Genomic DNA, 18,364 nt, shown 5'->3' with positions numbered 1-18,364 from the left:
CACCCAGCGTCACAACCACGGGGTCTTGGCTTCTGCACGCGCCTTCCCAGTCCCGGCGGCCGCAACGGCACCTCATAAGGTACGCGCTGCCGTGGATGGCCGATCAGCCCCTGGCTTATGCTATTTTCACGCACGTTTTGGAACCAAGGCGAAGAGGTGCCGCGCCCCTTGCTCCTTTGTTGCGTCGGGAAACGGCGACGCCTCCACTCAGTTGCAGCTGTGAGTGGGGGCGCAGAGTGCCGGCTGCTGTTTATCATGGACACCCTCTCCAGACTCAAATTCCTCTGTGACTCCGGCGCCCGCAGAAGCGTGTTGCCTGCCTCGGCTGAAGATGCTGCCGGGGGCACTCACGGCCCGCACCTGTCAGCGGCCAACGATGCACCGATCCGGACCTACGGCACTAAGACAGAATGTGTCTTTGGTGTGCCCTCCATCCAATACCTCGGCCACCTCATCAACAAGGACGGCGCCACCCCGCTCCCGGCAAAAGTGGAAGCTGTTGCCGCTTTTCCTCGACCCCGGACGGCCCAGGGTCTTCGGGAGTTCCTCGGGATGGTGACTTTTTACCACAGGTTCATCCGCCTCTTCCGGTTCATCCTGGAGGGCCGTGAGTTCACGGTCTTCGTCGATCACATGCCGCTCGCCTTCTCCATGTCGAAGTTGTCCGAGCCGTGGTCCGCGCGGCAACAGCGACAGTTGCCGTTCATATCTGGATACACCACGGACATCCGACATATCGCTGGCAAGGACGACGTGGTCGCGGATTGTCTGTCCAGGGCAGCCGTCAACACGGTACAGCTGGGCCTCGACTTTTCCCGGATGGCGGCCGACCAGGCTTCCGACCGTGACACCCAGTCACTTCGGGGCTCCGACACCGGGTTGCAAGTTAAACCGGCTCATGTTGACCTGGCCGGACCCTTGGACGTGCCCCGCGCCCCCGCCGCGGCCGCCCCCCTGGGCTACGCCTTGTGGACCGTGTGGGGTCCCTTCCAGTTGTTCCTGCATCCCCGCCAGTTGGTGCGCGGGACTGTTTTGGTGTTTCTGCTGTGTCCCTCCCGCCCTCGCTCCCTGGGTCCTGTACCCGCAGGGGTCGGCAGTTTTGCCGCCCCGTCATCCGGAGTTTGATTGTGGGTGAATTCTGGGGGGGCTTGTGTAGTGATTAGAACATAATTCACCCACGGAACGTTGGGACGAAGGGGGAGTTTGTTGGGATGAAAGGATGAAAGGATAAAAGAACAAAATGTTGGTAGGTCTGTGAGCCTCGCGCAGAGTGAGTTGTTGTTGCTGTTGATGATGTCAATAAAACGCCAGTCTTTGGCTCTGGACTTCAACACTCCGCCTCCGACTCCCGTCACTACTCGCTACAATGGAAACACTTTTTGCGCATTAGTAGTCATGTGACACCCGCCCGGTCACGGCGGAAAGGACTGTAACACGTTATTTATGTGTATTTTTTTTATTAAACTTGCAATTTCTATTTGTTTTGAGAATTATTAATTTCGGTTTTGTATTTTAGTTTTACATGCTGAAGTGATTTGGATCGGCTACTGCACGTCATGAGCGCAAAAGAGAGAGAGGTGTAATCGAGCGAGCCTCCTTCGAGAAGTTGTAGGAGAGGAGAGGTTGAAATCCTGTACTGCCATGTCTAGTTAATTTAGCAGGGGAGACGCCAGAAAACATCAGAAACTTTTAACAATTTGTAACCCGCCTTTTACCCAGCCTCTGCGTGGGAACAACAACATTTTAGGATTACAGGAAGTAGGAAGTATACGGGGCCATTCGCTTTCGTGTCGGAACTGCTAGAAAGGTTTCAAACATTAATAGTTATATTTGTCTATTTTCCACGTTAAGAGAGAGTGACGTCATTGAGTTTGCCCCTCGTGGCGCGCGCGCTGCATCCTGGGTCATGCCCACCATTCGCCGTTGCAGCAGTTACTGTTTAGTTGGATGCCGACATGACAGAGTGACTGAGAGTTGTGATGACTGTGTGCGTCCTTGACCACAAGTGAGTACTGTGAATAGTGTTCAGTTATTGTATATTGTGTTGTATTTGCCGCGCTGTTTGCCGTTGTGCCTTCGAACGCCGATTTGATTGACAGCTCGTTGAGCAGCTCGTTGAGCAACTCGTTAAGAGTCATGCTCCGTAACAACGTGTCTTAAACACCGTTTGACTGCATAAACGTGTTCTCCTTTGTACGTTAGACATTAATAGAGAAGTGCACCAAAGTTTTGTGCACTTATTTGTACGTTTTGTATGTCTTTGCACGTCATGTTTGTTGTCGGTTGGGACTTTATGCTCACAATGGGCGCCGCCATTATGTGACGTCCGCGGCCGTAGTCGGCCACAAATAATATTTAGTGATGTCATTTATTTATGTGCATCATATTTAGAGTAATTGGATCGTGCTTAGCATGTTGTATAGCTTCCTACAGTGTTTGTAGTCATTCATGTGCAAAGTTACCCCGGGTTTTCACCGGATGCGGTTTCGGTGCGGTTGCGTTGCGGTGCGTCTTGACTGCGTGCTCCGGACGGGTCAATTTTTTTGTCAATCCACACCGGCTCCGCACAGCTGCGGTCCGGCAGCTCCGTCGCCGCCCACTTCCCAACGTGTCTCGCGGGACCGTGCGCGCGCGCGATCATGTTGCATTTCACAACGACAAACATACAGAAAGTCTGTGCTCAACAGAGAAGCAGAAAGAGAGGTGGACTTCTTTTGATTTAACCTTTTCTTCTTCTTCTGCTATGAGATTCCATGCAGCATCCTTTTTTTGGTTGTCCTTATAAAAAGGATGTGCCGTGTCATATATTATTTTGTGGTTTTCCACCTCCAATATAAACCTCTCCTCGTCCATGTTCGCTGGTGTCTAAACCGTGAATGAGCACATGGCCCGGCGACGCCCATGTCACGTTTTGCTGAAAAGCTTGCGAAATAGGAGCTGGCGAGTGTTTTATTCTGAAAGGTAACCGGAAATTTATTTTGAAACTGCGTCGGTCTTCCTGTCCCGCTCGATGTGTTTTGTGCTAGCTTGCCATTTGCCGGAGGCCTACCGCTGCGGCGTCCGGCAAAAATAGAAAATAGGTCTATCCTTGCGGAAGGCCTGCGGCACGCCGCAGCTGAGACGCAGTCGACATGCAACGCACCCGCAAGCGGTGTAAACTGCACCATTCGAATGAATGGAATCTAATTGCTTGCGTCGCCGGACCGCACCGCAACCGCATCCGGTGAAAACCCGGGGTTAAGCTAATGCCTGCTCATGTGGTGCATTAGTAATGTTGCAGCCTAATTATTATTATTTAGACAAGCAATGTGTGCAATAAGTAATGCAGTACACTCATACACTGTGTCATTGCAGAACCACACACACACACACACACACACACACACCCACACCCACACCCCCACAACATATCATATACACATCCTCACACACCTAGATCTAAACAGACACATCTACCCATGCTTTCACCCAGCCACGCACACACAGGACTTAAGGACAACTACAAGCATCCACAGCCACAGCGCCGGCCTCCTAGTGACCAATGCCTGTATCCCTGTTTTCCTGTATTGCCTGTACCTTCCAGAGCCCACCTACTGTAACCCGCCTGTTCATGTTTCTAGTCCTGGATTAAAGTTGTCAATCCACATCTTCTCTCCACCATTCCTTGTGTTCTGACCGACACCCCGAGGGCGAAAAGAGAAATACTCCCACCGAATCAGACCTATACAGTCCATACTCTAGCCTCTCCGACATTGTGGTCCTTAGAGCAGGATTTCTCTATTTACCTTTGGACATGGAGCCCGAAGACTGTGGAACAAGACTGAAGCGTCAGACACGCCCCCCCAGCCCATCTAGACGACTACCACGTCAACTATATTGGGAACAGGCAACGAGACAGGCATGGGTACAAAGAGGAGTGGCCATCTCACAAACAGGCAGCGGCCAAGATGACCCCGCCTTACTTCACCCCCTCTCCCTACACTGGTCACCACCGGTGGGATGCTGACCTCCAGGAGGTGGACCTGTACTACCTAGAGTGGCAAAGATCCAGTCCGGAACCCCAGCTAGCCCACCGACGGTATCCGGAGAGAGAGTCCAGGGAGGAAGTCCGAGAACCACCCTCCCCCCATCCCATGTCTCCGGAACTTGGCTTAAGAGACGAGCTAAGGGACATACAAAGAGAGAAGGGCGTGTTACAGCAGTCACAGCGAGATATGCATGCCGACATAGCTGCACTTCAAGAAGTTCAATCTGAAATGAAGAGGTTGGCCAGCAAAGTCATCAGCCTTCAGCAAGCTATGCCACAATACGTCAGCCGTCATGACCCCCATCCAGTCCACAGTCAAAAGGAAGAGGACTGGCCGGATCCCCCGCCGTGGCCCGACACAGCAGACTGTGACGACCAGCTAGCTCCAACGATGACGGACCGATTGGAGGAGCTGATTTCACAGTTACAGCAGATGAAGATCCAGGCACGTAGTCTCCACGAAATGTCGCCAGCAAGGGCCAGCAGTCAACCTTCGCACCTCCAATCCAGGCAGAGAAGCAGAGAGTCTTACCCTCCTTATATGGCTTCTTCCTCTACCGTGCCACAGCAACACAAGCGGGATCCGAGCTACCCGCCTCCACAACACTTCCAGCCTACAGCACAGACGCCATCTCTGAGGCCGAAGTATCCATCTGCTACGTCGACACCGTCCCAGTTCCAGTACCCACCCATGGGAGCTACACCTTGCTACACCAGCTGCTGCTTATGTACCTCAGCAGCCACTGAACTACCACCAGCCGGCATATGCCCAGCACCTACCTCCTAGATTCCCATCCTACGCAGCAACCAGTCCTCCTCAACAGTCAGGGCACCTACCATTCTCTGCACCGCAATCCCCTCGGATGCCGAGACAAAGCTGGCAGACTCCAGCTTCACAGCATCAGAATTCAGCAGTCATGACTGAACAGACCTACAGGGGGCCACGCCCAACAATACCAGACTTCAGCCGCCGTGACCGCTGTGAGTTCGCCCGGTTGAAGATAGCTCTGGAGAATCTCTTGCCAGTGGAAGGGACCAAACTCTTCAAATACCAAATCCTAGTGGATCATTTGAAGTTCGAAGAGGCAAAGTTGATCGCAGATTCCTACCTCAACTCACCTACTCCTTACACCGACACCATGTACGCTCTCAATGAGAAATTTGGTCAGCCCCACCAAATAGCCCTCAAGAAAATAGCCAGTGTTCTCGACTCACCCGATGTTCGTCGTGGTGACAACGCAGCCTTTGAGCGGCTTGCCCTCCATGTTCAGTCGTTGGTCGGTCTTCTCAAGACATTGGGCACTGATGGTGACGCTGAACTCCACTGTGGGTATCATGTTGCGAGACTTCTTAGCAAACTCCCTCCAGAGCAGCGAGCAGACTTCCGTCGATGCACCTTCCAGCAGGCAGGCACCGTTCCCACTCTGCTCGATCTGGCCCAGTGGCTCAAATACGAATCGTGGTGTCGAGACCTCGATGGGCCCACAGCACCCAGAGCGGCGAAAGAGAAGCAAGCATCCAAGTTCGAGCGTCGCCAGGGTCATTGAACTGTTACTGTTCTCCATGGCGCAGAGAGCCCTGAGAACCCCAGTCCACCTGAGAGGGACTTGAAGAGGAAAAAGGGGAGAGCCAAGCCCTACTGCCCTTTCTGCGAAAATGAGGAGCACTTTCTCAGCCAATGCGCCAAAGTCACGAAGCTGAGCAAAGCCGAGCTTATGGACTGGATCAAAACCAACAAGAGGTGCTGGCGCTGTGCAAGGCTCCACCTAGCAGCTCAGTGTGACCTGAAGAAGCCTTGCAGCCTGTGCAAAGGTAAACATCTACAGGTCCTTCATGAAGTTAACGACAGACAACAGAGACCTTCGACTAGTGAAGACAGTCTCCAAGTGATCCCCACTACTGAGGTCCTGTACGTCGACCGCCCACCTGAGGGCAACAGGGTCTTACTGAAGGTCGTCCAAGTTCTTCTTCGTCACGGCAACCGGACAATCACCACCTATGCCATCCTTGACGACGGATCTGAAAGACGATGCTACTCTCAGCATCTGCCAGAGAGCTTGGTTTACGAGGTAGACGGGAGGACCTCCCCCTTCGGACAATCCGACAGGACGTTCAGACTCTCCGTGGCTCTACAGTGTCCTTCCATATCTCTCCTGCTGCTGACCCAAAGACCAGCTTCCAAGTCTCCAAGGCAGTCACCGCAGCACGCCTTGGTCTGGCTGACCAGTCCTACCCAATGGACCGACTCCAGCAGAGGTACCCGCATCTGGTTGGGTTACCAATCAAGCCCTTCCAGAACGTCAGACCACTGGTGCTTATTGGCTCCGACCACCCGCACCTGATTACCGCCATTGAGCCAATCAGACTGGGCACTCCAGGTGGACCCGCAGCCATCCATACCAGGTTAGGTTGGGCCCTCCAAGGTCCAGCGAAGTTCGTTCAGAACTCCTTACGTCCACAGCAGTGTCTGGTGACCTCAGTTTCCCCAGTCGATTCAGAGCTGTTCAGGAACGTAGAAAGACTTTGGCAACTCAACACTCTTCCCTACAGAAGCGAGAGTCGTAACCAGGTCAAAACAAGATCAAGCAGCCGTGGCACTGCTCGAAGAGAAGACCACCCTTGTAGACGTAGCCGGGGTCCTTCGCTATGCCACGCCCCTTCTGCGCAAAGGAGACATGCCAATCCTCCACACCCCGAAAGAAGCCGTCCTTCCAAGTCTGCGGAGCACAGAACGAAAGCTGGCTAAAGACCCAGAGCGTGCTAAAGCCTACAGCACAGAGATCCAGAAGCTGGTGGATGCAGGCTCAGTTTCCAAGCTAAGCCCAGAAGAAGTCAACCAAGAGGGAGAAGAGTGGTACATCCCTCACCACATGGTAAGCCATCATGGAAAGAACCGAATCGTCTTCAACTGCTCTTATCAGTACAGACGCCAGAACCTGAACGATTCACTGTTGCCCGGACCCACTCTTGGGGCATCACTTCTTGGAGTGCTGCTACGCTTCCGGGAACACGCTGTCGCCCTTAGTGCAGATATTAAGGGAATGTTACGCCAAGTCCGCCTCCTCCCTGCAGACCGTCCCCTCCTTCGGTTCGTCTGGCGTGACTTGACCAGATGACCCTCCTGATGTGTACGAGTGGCAGGTCCTACCGTTTGGCACCACTTGTAGCCCGTGCTGCGCCACGTTCGCCCTGCAACGTCATGTAGCCGAACATAGCCTGCCAGGAGATGACATGAGGTTCTCCATCGAGAGGTGTTTTTACGTGGACAACCTACTGCAGAGCCTCCCTACCCCTGAGGAAGCCAGACGTCTGGTCGACAGACTCCGGGAGCTGCTAGCTGCTGGCGGATTCGACCTACGCCAGTGGGCAAGTAATGAGCCTAGCATCATCGAACGCCTACCTAAAGAGGCCAGATCCGACAGCTTCGTGCTCTGGCTGACCCAAGATAGAGTCGACGCCCCTGAATCCACACTGGGACTCAGTTGGCGCTGTCAAACCGACACTATAGGCTACAAGCACCGACCTATCGAGTATGGCACCCCAACGATGCGGAACATCTATCGGGTCCTAGACAGTCAGTACGACCCCTTAGGTTTCCTCCTACCATACACAACTCGAGCCAAGATGCTTGTCCGACGCCTTTGGGAGAAACACAGAGACTGGGATGATCCTCTCCTGCCCCAGGACATCCTGCAAGAGTGGAACACCTGGGAGGACGAGCTACAGTTCCTATCTCAAGTAAGCCTACCAAGAGCTTACCTACCTGCGGAAGTCGACGAGTCAAGCGTCACCCACGAAGTTCATGTATTCTCAGATGCTTCTGAGCAAGCCTACGGCTCAGTGGCATACCTGAGACCAAGCGACAAGCAAGGTCAAGTCCACCTGTCCTTCCTTCTTGCCCGCTCAAGAGTCGCACCCAAGCGTCTCCTCTCCATGCCCAGATTGGAGCTGTGTGGAGCCATCACTGGAGCCCAGCTGGCTAAGCTCAACAAGGCGCTTACGCTGAACATTGCCCAGACTGTCCTGTGGACAGATTCCACCACGGTTTTGATGTGGCTGCAGTCCGAGTCCTGCCGCTTCAAGATCTTCGTTGGCACCAAAGTGGCAGAGATACAGGAACTCACCAGCCCTGAGTCCTGGAGCTACATAGACTCAGCTAGGAATCCTGCCGACGATATAACAAGAGGCAAGAAACCGCAGGACTTTGTAAAGCCCAACAGGTGGAGCCAAGGCCCCCCGTTCCTCCTCCAACCCCCCCGAAGATTGGCCATCCAGGCCCAGTGTCAGTCATGACGACGATCCCTCAGAGCTGAGGAAGTCTGGCTTCTGTGGTGTCACGACAGTCGCTGTCAGTGGAGCAGATGCAAAGCCGTACGACACCTGGAAGGACTTAGTACAAGCTACAGTGCAGGAGCTGCACGGGGCGGCAGATCAGAGCAGCAGCCATACTGCTGAAGATTACCGCGAGGCAGAGATCTTCATCCTCAAGCGATCCCAGCGTGAGAGCTTCCCAGATGAGCTGAGGCTCCTGAAAGCCGGCAAGCCAGTCCCATCCAGCAGCAGACTGCTTACCTTGGCTCCTGAGTTGGACAAAAAAGAGGAGCTCATTCGTGTTGGAGGTAGGCTCCGTCATGCTGAAGATTTCAAGCAGACCGCAGTGCACCCTCTCGTGTTGGATCCTGGTCATCCCTCCACCAAACTCCTCGTTCAAGACTTCGACAGTCCTCTGCATCATCCAGGGCCAGAGAGTGTTCGCGGAGATACGGTGGATTCTGGATTCTGCGTGGCCGTGAAGCAGTACGCCGTTATCAGCACACCTGCTCAGAATGTCGACGCTGGAAGGCAAAACCTGCTGTCCCCAAGATGGCAGACCTTCCACCCGCTCGCCTGCGCCTCCTTAAGCCAGCCTTCTTCTCCACTGGGATGGACTGCTTTGGGCCCTTCCAAGTCAAGGTAGGAAGGCTCACGGAGAAGAGGTGGGGTATCATATTCAAGTGCCTTACCACCAGTAGCGTGCATCTTGATCTCCTGAACACGATCGATGCTGACTCGTTCCTCATGGCACTCAGGAGGTTCATTGTCCGCCGAGGAACACCAGCCGAGCTGTATTCGGATCAGCGAACCAACTTCCGAGGAGGAGAAAGGGAGCTGCGTGAGGCATTCGCTGCCCTTTCCCCAGACCTACAGCTACAGCTCGCCAAGCAGAAGATTAGCTTCCACTTCAACCCCCCTGCAGCGCCGCACTTTGGAGGAGTGTGGGAAAGGGAAATACGTTCAGTGAAGGCGGCCTTGTACACCACAGTGGGAGCCCAGCCAGTCCCAGAGGAGGTAATAAGGACCGTGCTCCTCGAAGTGGAAGGGATCCTCAACTCAAAGCCGCTAGGATACGTCTCCTCCAGCCTCGATGATCCAGACCCTGTGACACCCAATGTCCTGCTGATGGGGCGGCCAGACAGATCCTTGCCCCAGATCGTGTATCCAGAGACCGACCTGCTGAGCCGTCGTCACTGGAGACACTCTCAAGTTCTGGCAAACCACTTCTGGTCCAGCTTCCTGCGGAATTATCTGCCAAGCCTCCAGACACGCCAGAAGTGGCACTCGACAAAAGCTGACATCACCAGTAGCACCGTCGTGATGCTGGTGGACCCCCAACTTCCACCAGCTATGTGGCCTGTGGGTCACATTACCAAGGTCCATCCCAGCGCTGATGGACACGTCCGCTCCGCAGATGTGCAGATAGGCGATTGCTCCTACACCAGACCAGTGGCCAGATTGGTCGCTCTGCCAGCTCTTCCTACAGGTGATGAGGACGTCGCTATGATGAAGACCAGCCCGCCGTGAGACCATCGAGATTCGGTCACCTTTCTTTTGAGTGAATGTACTTCATACATTCGGGGGCGGCTGTTAGAAAAGTTCCAAACATTAATAGTTAGCATTGTTATATTTGTCTATTTTCCACGTTAAGAGAGTGACGTCATTGTGTTTGCCCCTCGTGGCGCTCACGCTGCATCCTGGGTCATGCCCACCATTCGCCGTTGCAGCAGTTACTGTTTAGTTGGATGCCGACATGACAGAGTGACTGAGAGTTGTGATGACTGTGTGCGTCCTTGACCACAAGTGAGTACTGTGAATAGTGTTCAGTTATTGTATATTGTGTTGTATTTGCCGCGCTGTTTGCCGTTGTGCCTTCGAACGCCGATTTGATTGACAGCTCGTTGAGCAGCTCGTTGAGCAACTCGTTAAGAGTCTGCTCCGTAACAACGTGTCTTAAACACCGTTTGACTGCATAAACGTGTTCTCCTTTGTACGTGAGACATTAATAGAGAAGTGCACCAAAGTATTGTGCACTTATTTGTACGTTTTGCATGTCTTTGCACGTCATGTTTGTTGTCGGTTGGGACTTTATTCTCACAATGGGCGCCGCCATTATGTGACGGCCGCGGCCGTAGTCGGCCACAAATAATATTCAGTGATGTCATTTATTTATGTGCATCATATTTAGAGTAATTGGCTCATGCTTAGCATGTTGTATAGCTTCCTAGTGTGTTTGTAGTTATTCATGTGCAAAGTTAAGCTAATGCCTGCTCATGTGGTGCATTAGTAATGTTGCAGCCTAATTATTATTATTTAGACAAGCAATGTGTGCAACAAGTAATGCAGTACACTCATACACTGTTATTTTTTCTGTTTATTGCAGAACCACACACACACACACACACACACACACACTCACAACATATCATCATATACACATCCTCACACACCTAGATCTAAACAGACACATCCACCCATGCTTTCGCCCAGCCACGCACAAACAGGACTTAAGGACAACTACAAGCATCCACAGCCACAGCGCCGGCCTCCTAGTGACCAATGCCTGTATCCTCGTTTTCCTGTATTGCCTGTACTTTCCAGAGCCCACCTACTGTAACCCGCCTGTTCATGTTTCTAGTCCTGGATTAAAGCTGTCACTCCACATCTTCTCTCCACCATTCCTTGTGTTCTGACCGACACCCCGAGGGCGAAAAGAGAAATACTCCCACCGAATTAGACCTATACAGTCCATACTCTAGCCTCTCCAACAGGAACTGCTTGCCGACTGCCGAGGGACATACACAACAACACCAAACACTAAATGCCCGAAACCGCCCGATGAGGGGTGAGTGTTTTTTTTTACGTAATATAACTACACCGGGCGTCCGTCTACCGTAAACATCATGAGCACCTCCTACAGAACAGCGAGGTCTCGCGAGATGGGACATTCCGAGAATTGCGCCTCAGAAGCGAAACTCTCTTCAATGGAAACACCGACAATTCAAAATTGTACTTTATCAAAATAGTACAATATTGCTTTTATTTTTGCGAAAAAGGGTAATGGAAACGCATCTACAGTCAGTCAAGTGGAGCGTTTATGTGAAAATACGGTAAATCTAATGTAACGACTCTAGTGTAGTCTAGTAAGAGTAGTATTTCTTCTTCATTCATCTACTAAAGTAAAAGTAAAAAGTATTGTTTACTAAAACTAGTCTTCGAAGTAATTTGTTTTCAAAAAGTTACTTAAATAAATGTAACAGAGTAAATGTAACTCGTAAGTACTCACCTCTGTTAAATATACACGGTGTCACAGTGCAGGTGTGTGCGTGCGTGTTGGGGGTGTATGTGTACATGTCCTACTGTCCTGACTATATTGTATGCAACTCAAGACAGATTGTATTTTACTGTTAATACATTATTTTATTTCATTTAGCTAAAAAATGTGATGTTTAGCAAGTTAGATGCATATATATAACCGTATGCCACATGCTGCACGGGAGAAATACATTAAAGGTTCAGCTCAGCCACAACCCTAATGAAGATTAGCAGTATAGAAAATTGATGAATGAATCCTTTATATTGTTCAATCTGAGCGAAAGGTTTCCATTTCCCATTGATCCATCCATTTATGACATTTGTGTTAATTTCAACAGGAACAAGCAATAACTTACTTGTGCAAGTATTTCTTTCTCGTGAGCGGGTGCCGTAAAAGCCTGGGGGACAGGAAGTCATGCACACCCCAATCTGCTTCATCCCAATCCTCTCCAAATGCATAAAGAAGCGTGGCTTGCAGGAAAGGCAGCCATTGTAGTCAGAGCAGGTTAGACAGCCACCCTGCTGGCACCCTGAACTCACACCAGAGAGCTCTGCTGAGAAGATACAGCGACAGTTATGTATTCATTTTGGTGTTAATATAAGCCCAATTCCAATGAAGTTGGGACGTTGTGTTAAACATAAATACAAACAGACTACAATGATTTGCAAATCATGTTCAACACACTACAAAGACAAGCTATTTAATTTCCAAACTGATAAACTTTTATATATTTATTTGTTTATTTATTTATTTAGCAAACAACCATTAATTTAGAATTTTATAGCTGCAACACATAAAAAAAAAAAAAACCTGGGACAGTTACCACTGTGTTACATCAACTTTTCTTTTAGCAACAGTTAATAAACGTTTGGGAACTAACTAAGGACATTAATTGTTGAAGCATTGTAGGTGAAATTCTTTCCCATTCTTGTTGATATACAGCTTCAGCTGTTCAACAGTGCGTGGTCACGTTGTTGTATTTTACACTTCATAATGAATGAGCCATATGTTTTCAATTGGAGACGAGTCTGTACTGCAGGCAGGCCAGTTTAGTACCTGTACTCTTTTACTACGAAGCCAAGCTGTCGTAACACATGCAGAATGTGCTTTGGCATTGTCTTGCTGAAATAAGCAGGAGCGTCCATGAAAAAGTCGTTGCTTGGATGGCAGCATATGTTTCTCCCAAACCTGTATGTACCTTTCAGCATTAACGGTGCCTTCACAGATGTGTAAGTTACCCATGCCTTTGGCACGAAATCAGCCCCATACCATCTCATACATTAAGCTGGCTTTTGAACTTTGCATCCATAACAGTCGATGATAGTTCTTTTCCTCTTTGGCCCGGAGTAGACAACATCCACAATTTTTTTAAGCTTTTACAATGAGTTTTTTTTTTTTTTCCCCATTCGGCTTTCACTTGCTGGCATGAGCTCAAAGACGATGTTGGTCCTCATGGGAAATATGGTCTTTCTACAGATGCCTGCTCAGACCACATCTAACACCGGCGCAGGTTCTGATAGCTGGTCAAATCAGAATAAGAATCACAATCATTTTTAGTGACAAGTATATAAAAACAACAAAATACATCAGGAATTTGTCTCCAGTAGGATAAGCTACTGCAGTAATAGGCAAATACAATGCAACATATTCATAAATGTGAACAGCTGTCATCAAACCATCTGAATGGCCGCAAAGTTTTTCTTGTTGAAAATAAATTTTGAGTATGTTCATAATTCGATGCAAAGGGGTTGCTAAATGTTGCAAAGATGTTCCCAAACAGTTTTTACTTGTGGCAAACATTATTTTTTGTTGCAAAGATAACATGCTTAAAATTTGATGCAAAGGGTTGCAAAATGTTTCAAAGATGTCTCCAAACAGTTTTTACCTGTGAAAAACATTTCTTCTTGTTGCAAAGAAATTTTGTTATATTTGGTCCTTTATTTGGTCTCTCTCTCTCTCTCTCTCTCTCTCTCTCTCTCTCTCTCTCTCTCTCTCTCTCTCTCTCTCTCTCTCTCTCTCTCTCTCTCGCTCTCTCCCCCATCCATCCATCCATCCATCCATCCATCCATCCATCCTCCAATTTTGACTTACAGAAAAAAGCAACTGACTTGTAGTGTTATGTGTCGAATACCTCTCAACAGGAATTCAAGCCACAAATCCACTGGAGAAGTTGGCAATTTGGCAAGCAAGAGATGGAAAGTGTGCAGCTAACTTTAAAAGCAGTATGCCTTGTGTTTATTGTACTTCAAATACTGTGGACTGTTATACAATACTTGTATTTGATTTGTGGATGGTCTTTTTAAAATATTTTTGAGTTTTTTTTTCTACACAATCCTTGCCATGATTGATTTATTTTTTTTAAACTCACGTGCAACAAATACAAAAAGCAACAAAAAAAATTCTAAAACAAAAACGGATATATATACACACAAAATTTTGACAAAATGTTTTCATCTAGTATTTTCAATGACCTCCAATGAACAAATTGTAAGTCTTTTTCTTGGGGTCTACTTATTTGTGCAAAATGTACTTTAATAAATTTAATTAAAACAACTTTTTTTATGGGTACTAATTAACAAATGTTTGCAATCAATGGCCCACATTTGTGGGAGTATTTTGTACTTCTTCTCTAACACAGTTGAAGCTCATCAGCAAGCTCTGCATAATCCTGATGACGATACTGTTGATTGGAACAGATGGAGTAGGGTAAGTCCAAAACCTGCAGGACACCGGCCCCTCCAGGACCAAGCTTGGACACCCATGGTGTAGTGGACATCATCGAATTGCACTTATCAATAGGACATCAGTGTGAGTCATTGTACAAATCATTGACTTTATTATTATTATTATTATTATTATTATTATTATTATTATTATTATTATTATTATTATCATCCATCCATCTGTCCAGTTTTCGGAACCGCTTATTCCTTACAAGGTTTTCATATTATTATTGTTATTGTTATTATTATTATTATTATTATTATTATTATTATTATTTATTATTATTATTACATTTTAATTTAACCCCTTCAGGGGCAGTGGTCACTACAGTGGGCAGTTATTCAAAAGTTGCGTTCTGCTATATGAATGAACCTTAAAGGGGAATTCGACCCAACAAAGAAAAAATTGACAATAAAACTGTATGTTCTATTCAGCCCCACTAGTCTAAATACAATATTGCGTTAGTGGAATATGAGTTAAGCAGCCAAATCCAGCAATTTGTATCAGTGTCAGAAGGCGGCCATTTTGCCACTTGGTGTTGAGTGAAAATGACGTCACAGTTGCTCAGGTCTCAGGTAACAACCAATCACAGCTCATCTTAAGGAAAAATGTGAGCTGTGAGTGGTCTTGTCTGAGGCCTGAGCAACTGTAATGACATCTTCAGTCGACAGCAAGTGACAAAATGGTTGTTCCTAGAAATGGATAAAACGGCTCATATTCCACAAATGTAATCTTAATCAGAATGTCATGTTTGGACTAGGGCACCACAGTGTTAAGTGGTTAGCACGCCCCCCTCCCAGTACTGAGGACGCAAGATCGAGTCCAGGCTTCGGCCTTCCTGGGTGGAGTTTACATGTTCTCCCCTTGCCTGCGTGGGTCATATCTGGGCTCTCCGGTTTCCTTCCACAATTCCAAAGCCATGCTCGGCAGGTTAATTGAACACTCTGAATTGTCCCTAGGTGTGATTGTGCGCATGGGTGGTTGTTTGTCTCTGTGTGCCCTGTTTAAGGTGTACCCCGCCTACTGCCCGAGGGATAGGCTCCAGCACCCCCCGCGACCCTTGTGAGGAGTAAGCGGTCAAGAAATGTTTAGACGAGTGATGTCACATATAATATATTATTGTCAGGAAATGTTTAAGGTTGACTCCCCTTTGAAAAAAAAAAATCCTTAAAAATCTTGATGTAGGTTATCATAATTTGTGTATGAAAGAATGACATGTTTTTAAGAGCACCCGGTACCATATTTTTTCTGGATTATTTTTTGTTTTGTTTGAATGGTTTTCCAGGGGTGATGTCTGAACTAATTTTCAAGGTTTCAGATTCATAACTATTGGAAAGTCAGGCTCAGCTTGCAATAGCTGAGCTAAATTACAATGAACAAAGCTGCCAAAAGCAAATGTAACCCCAAGACCCCCTCAAAACTCAATTTAATAGCACACAGTCAAACCCTGGAGGCATTTTCCTCCCAAATTTCCTCATTGGTGGTCGCAAAAAGTCTGTTCTTATTATGAACAATGTCGATCAGAGCTAGATAATGATATTTAAAGAAAATGAGACATATTTGGGAAGACAATTCGCCACAGGTGGCAGAGATAAAAACATCACTCCAAATGTCTATTATTGTACTGGGGATCAGACAGTTTTCTGCCACGCTGGCAGGGAATACGTGGAAATAATCAGTTATCAGCTTGTCTCTAACAGCCATATAACATCTGGAGATCCTCAGTGATAAAGTGGGTGCAGGAAGAATTAAAAAAAAAAAAAACACTTAATTGTTGTTTTACAGCCTGATAGAAGGGAGCTAAAGAGATGAGACACATTGTTGGACTCTTGGGAGATGGGACATTCCGTTCAGTAAGAGTTGTTCTCGCGCCTTGACAGAGCAAACTTTGGCATTCTTTTCATAATGACTTTTTTTTTTTTTTTTTTTTTAAGAATATGTCAAATGCGAGCATTAGCGAGCACAGGCTAAGTTACTTTGTGTTTTGAACAGACATGAAAATGAACTTGTATTTTAAACTGTGTTACACATGAGACATAAAATGGGCACAGAAGTATCTCCTAATTTCTCAACAACAACTTTGAACCAACCACCATTTCATTTAAACGATATAGGTAGTAGGAGCAAGCGGTTCAGAAAATGGATGGATGGATTGATGGTACTAGTCAGGGCATGTTTCAGTCCACTGGACTGGAGCGTTGTCTGGCCCCTTGTGACCACTAGGGAGCGACTGGAACCAACACACGCAGCACCATACGCAGCACGGCAAACAATTAACACACTACCAATTAAGTTATCCACTTAAGCAAGTGCAATTAGACAGCCAATCAGAAACGGTGGGTTGTTTAACATATGGTTTAACTTAATCCTTAAAACGTTTACTCATTTTGTTGCAAATGGTACAAACAATTGTTATGAGTACCTGGAAAAGAACCTTAAATGATGTTAATTAGTTTAGCTCGAACCTTAAGTGGCACAGTGTCACATTGCTTGCTAAGTGTAGCTACAGTAGACCACGAGGGTCTTGAACATGTAAAAAAGGATAATTACAGAAAACTATTATACATTTTTATTTTATTTTATATTATATAAAATACAATTTTTGACTTATTTGTCTATAATACTGATTCTACTACTAATAATAATAATAACAATAATAAAAATCATTATTATTATTATTTTCATTTGTCCACATTGTCATAGTTGTGGTTATATCAGCTTTGTGCAGGCATATCAACAAAACAGTTTGTTAGTATTATATTTATAAAGTTTTATAAAGTGTTTTAGATAAGTTTATAAAGTGTTTGAGATTGATGCGTGTGTACTCACGTTTATGTTGCCAGTGCCTGGAGGTGCTGTGCTGCTGGCATCCAGTGTAATCCATGCAGTGCAAGATGATCAAAGCAAAGGAGATCAGTTTTAATTGCATAGTAGCCCAAAGATGAGACCGGTAAAAGCCAAGGTCAATGTTCACCAAAAACGCGAGGTGGGTCAAAGAATCCCTTTTCGATGGTGGATGGTGGATGACTCCAATTAGACTGAACGGGGGCCCCAGCAATGTGGTGATATGTGGTGATGAAAGTGCACAGTGGCCCAATTATGCCTGGGCCGCTTGGATTGTAACATCCTGCACAGGAGCTTCATAAGTGCAAAGAAAGCCAGAAAGACAAAAAGTCAGCCATCCAAGAGCATTCTCCCCAAACAAAAAGCACGAATATCATCTGGTCAAACTGAGGAAAGTATTAACAAATGACTCAGGAAACGTTTCGGATATCCATTTGGAGAACTCCAAGTGGCCTCCTGTCGCACCTCTGTTGCGTCCCGGTGGAGGCACGCAGCGCGTCTTGATGCTGGTGGCGATGGGCTCCCCGTCATTCAGGATCAAAAGTTACAAAACGCACACTCTCCAAGAAGAAGTTCAAGCACTCATAAGCACACAATGTTAAAAGTAAATCGTGAGCTCGAACTCGCGCATCCTCTCGGTGGCAGACACTTCTAAAAAGTACATCTCCGCACTTTCAGCGCTTTTTTGCTTTGCGTGCAGCAGACATTCACTCCCCTTCTGCTCTCTCTCTCTTTCTCTCTCTCTCTCTCTCTCTCTCTCTCTCTCTCTCTCTCTCTCTCCCCCTCTCCCTTTAAAGTTTACTGAGAAGGCAAGCCCCTATGTCAGAAAGTAGGATAGACAGGAGAGAGAGTTAGCAGCCTCTTTCTCCCTCCTGCTTCCCACTGTGCATCCGTGCCTTGCTTTAAAGTGTTGGCATCATAAGAAAGTCAAAGTAAGAAAAGATGTTTAAGATTGTAGAGTTTCTGCCTTAGCCCTAATACACGACAATTCCTGCATGACTCTTAACTGAAACGTAATTAAAGGTTTCACTAAAATGTTGACCTATATAGAAATCTTGATTATTATTTTGCGATTCATAACAGCGTATGACAATTCATCTAAGGGTTGAATACAGTTTTCTTTAAAAAGATATTTATTT

The 18,364-nt window shown here is 47.4% G+C and overlaps 1 protein-coding gene across 2 annotated transcripts in view; it reads right to left on the bottom strand.

The window, feature by feature from the left end:
• The window catches only part of rspo3 (R-spondin 3), a 33,245-nt gene extending 15,315 nt beyond the window's left edge, over window positions 1-17,930 (bottom strand). Inside the window, exons 1-2 of one of the 2 annotated variants that reach the window (XM_077527922.1) lie at window positions 17,211-17,930; window positions 12,013-12,210 (exon numbers count right to left, since the gene is read on the bottom strand). In XM_077527922.1, the coding sequence (XP_077384048.1) occupies window positions 12,013-12,210; window positions 17,211-17,310 (298 nt within the window). In that variant the 5' untranslated portion in view covers window positions 17,311-17,930. The remainder of the gene's footprint in view (window positions 1-12,012; window positions 12,211-17,210) is intronic. The other variant, XM_077527923.1, reaches the window with a different exon arrangement.
• Window positions 17,931-18,364: the final 434 nt, after the last annotated feature.

The sequence above is a fragment of the Festucalex cinctus genome, chromosome 7 (assembly GCF_051991245.1).
Source record: "Festucalex cinctus isolate MCC-2025b chromosome 7, RoL_Fcin_1.0, whole genome shotgun sequence".
In the NCBI taxonomy this organism is placed as follows: domain Eukaryota; kingdom Metazoa; phylum Chordata; class Actinopteri; order Syngnathiformes; family Syngnathidae; genus Festucalex; species Festucalex cinctus.
This window is presented reverse-complemented; position numbering and strand designations above follow the sequence as displayed.